This window comes from Morone saxatilis, unplaced genomic scaffold (genome assembly GCF_004916995.1).
Source record: "Morone saxatilis isolate NCDOM2014 unplaced genomic scaffold, NCSU_SB_2.0 Contig0, whole genome shotgun sequence".
Lineage (NCBI taxonomy): Eukaryota > Metazoa > Chordata > Actinopteri > Moronidae > Morone > Morone saxatilis.
The window spans coordinates 19,548,389-19,550,355 of NW_023339650.1; the positions used below are offsets into that span (position 1 = coordinate 19,548,389).

Here is a 1,967-nt window from a genome sequence, read left to right on the forward strand (position 1 = left end):
TTTACCCATCAATTTACCCATCAATTTACCCATCATCCATCCATCATCCATCATCCATCATCCATCATCCATTCATAAATCTCTCCTGATCTTGTTGCGTCTCAGGTTCGTTGGACCGACAGCAGCGCTGGGTTCCAGACTCAGATCAAACACCTGGTTGGGGACGTCCTCCTGTCCGCGGGCTTCCTCTCCTACGCCGGCCCCTTTAACCAGGAGTACCGCAGCCTGCTGCTGCAGCTGTGGAAGAAGGACATGGAGGAGAAACTCATCCCCTTCAGTTCTGTAAGACCTCTCAGACGAGACCTCAGTCGCCATCACCTGTCATCAATGACTTATCTATGTTTTATCTATGTAAAAAAACAGTTCATTGGTCAATATGTATTAGAACCAACATTTTAGTCGCAGATGTAAATGTTAACATAAAAAGTGATGAAGTTAAAAAACCTGTTCAGGAAATATTTGAAATGTCAGACAATGTGTTTCAGTGTAATGATGAATCTGCACTTTCTGCTACAGCAGTGAAAACCTCCTCTTTATAAGTGTCCACATGGTGGCGCTGTTGGATCAGCGCCAAACTTCACTGAAATTTGTTGAAACTGGTTTGTGTCATCCCCGACTTAAAGGGCTACAAACAAAACCTCATTAACACTTGAGTAAATGAAATCATGCTTCATCCTTTTTCACTGGGATGTGTACTCTGGTATTTATGGCAGGAAAAGAGCTTTTGCCTTGTTTTTTATCTTTACTTCAAAGTTATAAAATGTATGTAAAATGTTGTTAATAACTGTTAATGAGACTATAAACGATCGTGGCCAATAACTTGAGATAAGATTAAGGTAAACGCAGGTGTCATAACAGCAACATAGCAGCAAGTAAATTTACTCTTTAAAATACCAGGTTTCCCACAAGTCCTGGAAAACCTGGAAATTTAGAAACTAGTTTTCCAGTCATGAAACACCTAGGTTGTCCTAGAAAATTGTAATTGTATTTTACCCTGTGCTGTGGCCAAATTAATGCTACTGTGCTAATGTTAGAGGGAGACTGTAATATGATGCTTTACTGACTATAAACGTCATAATTACTAAATGTATTGGAGAGGAAGTGAAACAGGATGATGTAAAAAGATTGCTGGTGCAGATGTTGAAGACATTCCCCTCTCTCCTGCAGGACTTGAACGTGATTGGCCTGCTGGTGGACAACACCACGGTGAGCGAGTGGAACCTGCAGGGTTTACCCAGTGACGACCTGTCCATCCAAAACGGCATCGTGGTGACAAAGGCGTCCCGCTACCCGCTGCTGATAGACCCCCAGGGCCAGGGCAAGACCTGGATCCAGAACAGAGAGAGAGACCAGCAGCTACAGGTGAGGATGGTTGTTTTTTTAACACCCCGGTTCATAAATCTTCATGTGCCCCCTGGTGGTGAGAAGTATAAACAAACCAGAGACACAGGAAGTGAAGATCAGTTTGAGTGCTTTACTGATTGTCAGTTGTCTTCTTCTGTGTCCCAGGTGACGTCTCTGAATCATAAATATTTCCGTTCCCACCTGGAGGACAGTCTGTCTCTGGGGCGCCCCCTGCTGCTGGAGGACGTAGGGGAGGAACTGGACCCCGTCCTGGACAACATACTGGACAAAAACTACATCAAGTCTGGATCAACTTATAAAGTAGGACATCTGTGACATTTGTTATTGCTCCTACATTAATTTATTTCTCTATCTCTACATCTACATCTATATGTGTTATTATTTTATTTGAGTTAGTTGTGTTAGTAGTTTTTAGTTTTAGTTAACTATTAACTAACCTTAAATCACATACATATTATGGCATACAAGTTATTATATTTAATACAAATTTTTATTATTACACATGGAAAAACACAAGATGCTACATGTGAATTCATTCTGTATTATATATACATATTATTTAACAAAAGAAAACACAAACACAAAATGTTCCTCCTCCTCCT

General features: G+C 40.9%; 1 protein-coding gene across 1 annotated transcript in view; it reads left to right on the plus strand.

The window, feature by feature from the left end:
* The window catches only part of LOC118324808 (dynein heavy chain 5, axonemal-like), a gene marked incomplete in the record, with an annotated part of 45,419 nt that overhangs the window by 36,266 nt on the left and 7,186 nt on the right, over nucleotides 1-1,967 (plus strand). The window contains 3 exon segments of the mRNA XM_035657282.1: nucleotides 106-282; nucleotides 1,168-1,362; nucleotides 1,510-1,665. Coding sequence (XP_035513175.1) covers nucleotides 106-282; nucleotides 1,168-1,362; nucleotides 1,510-1,665 — 528 coding nt within the window.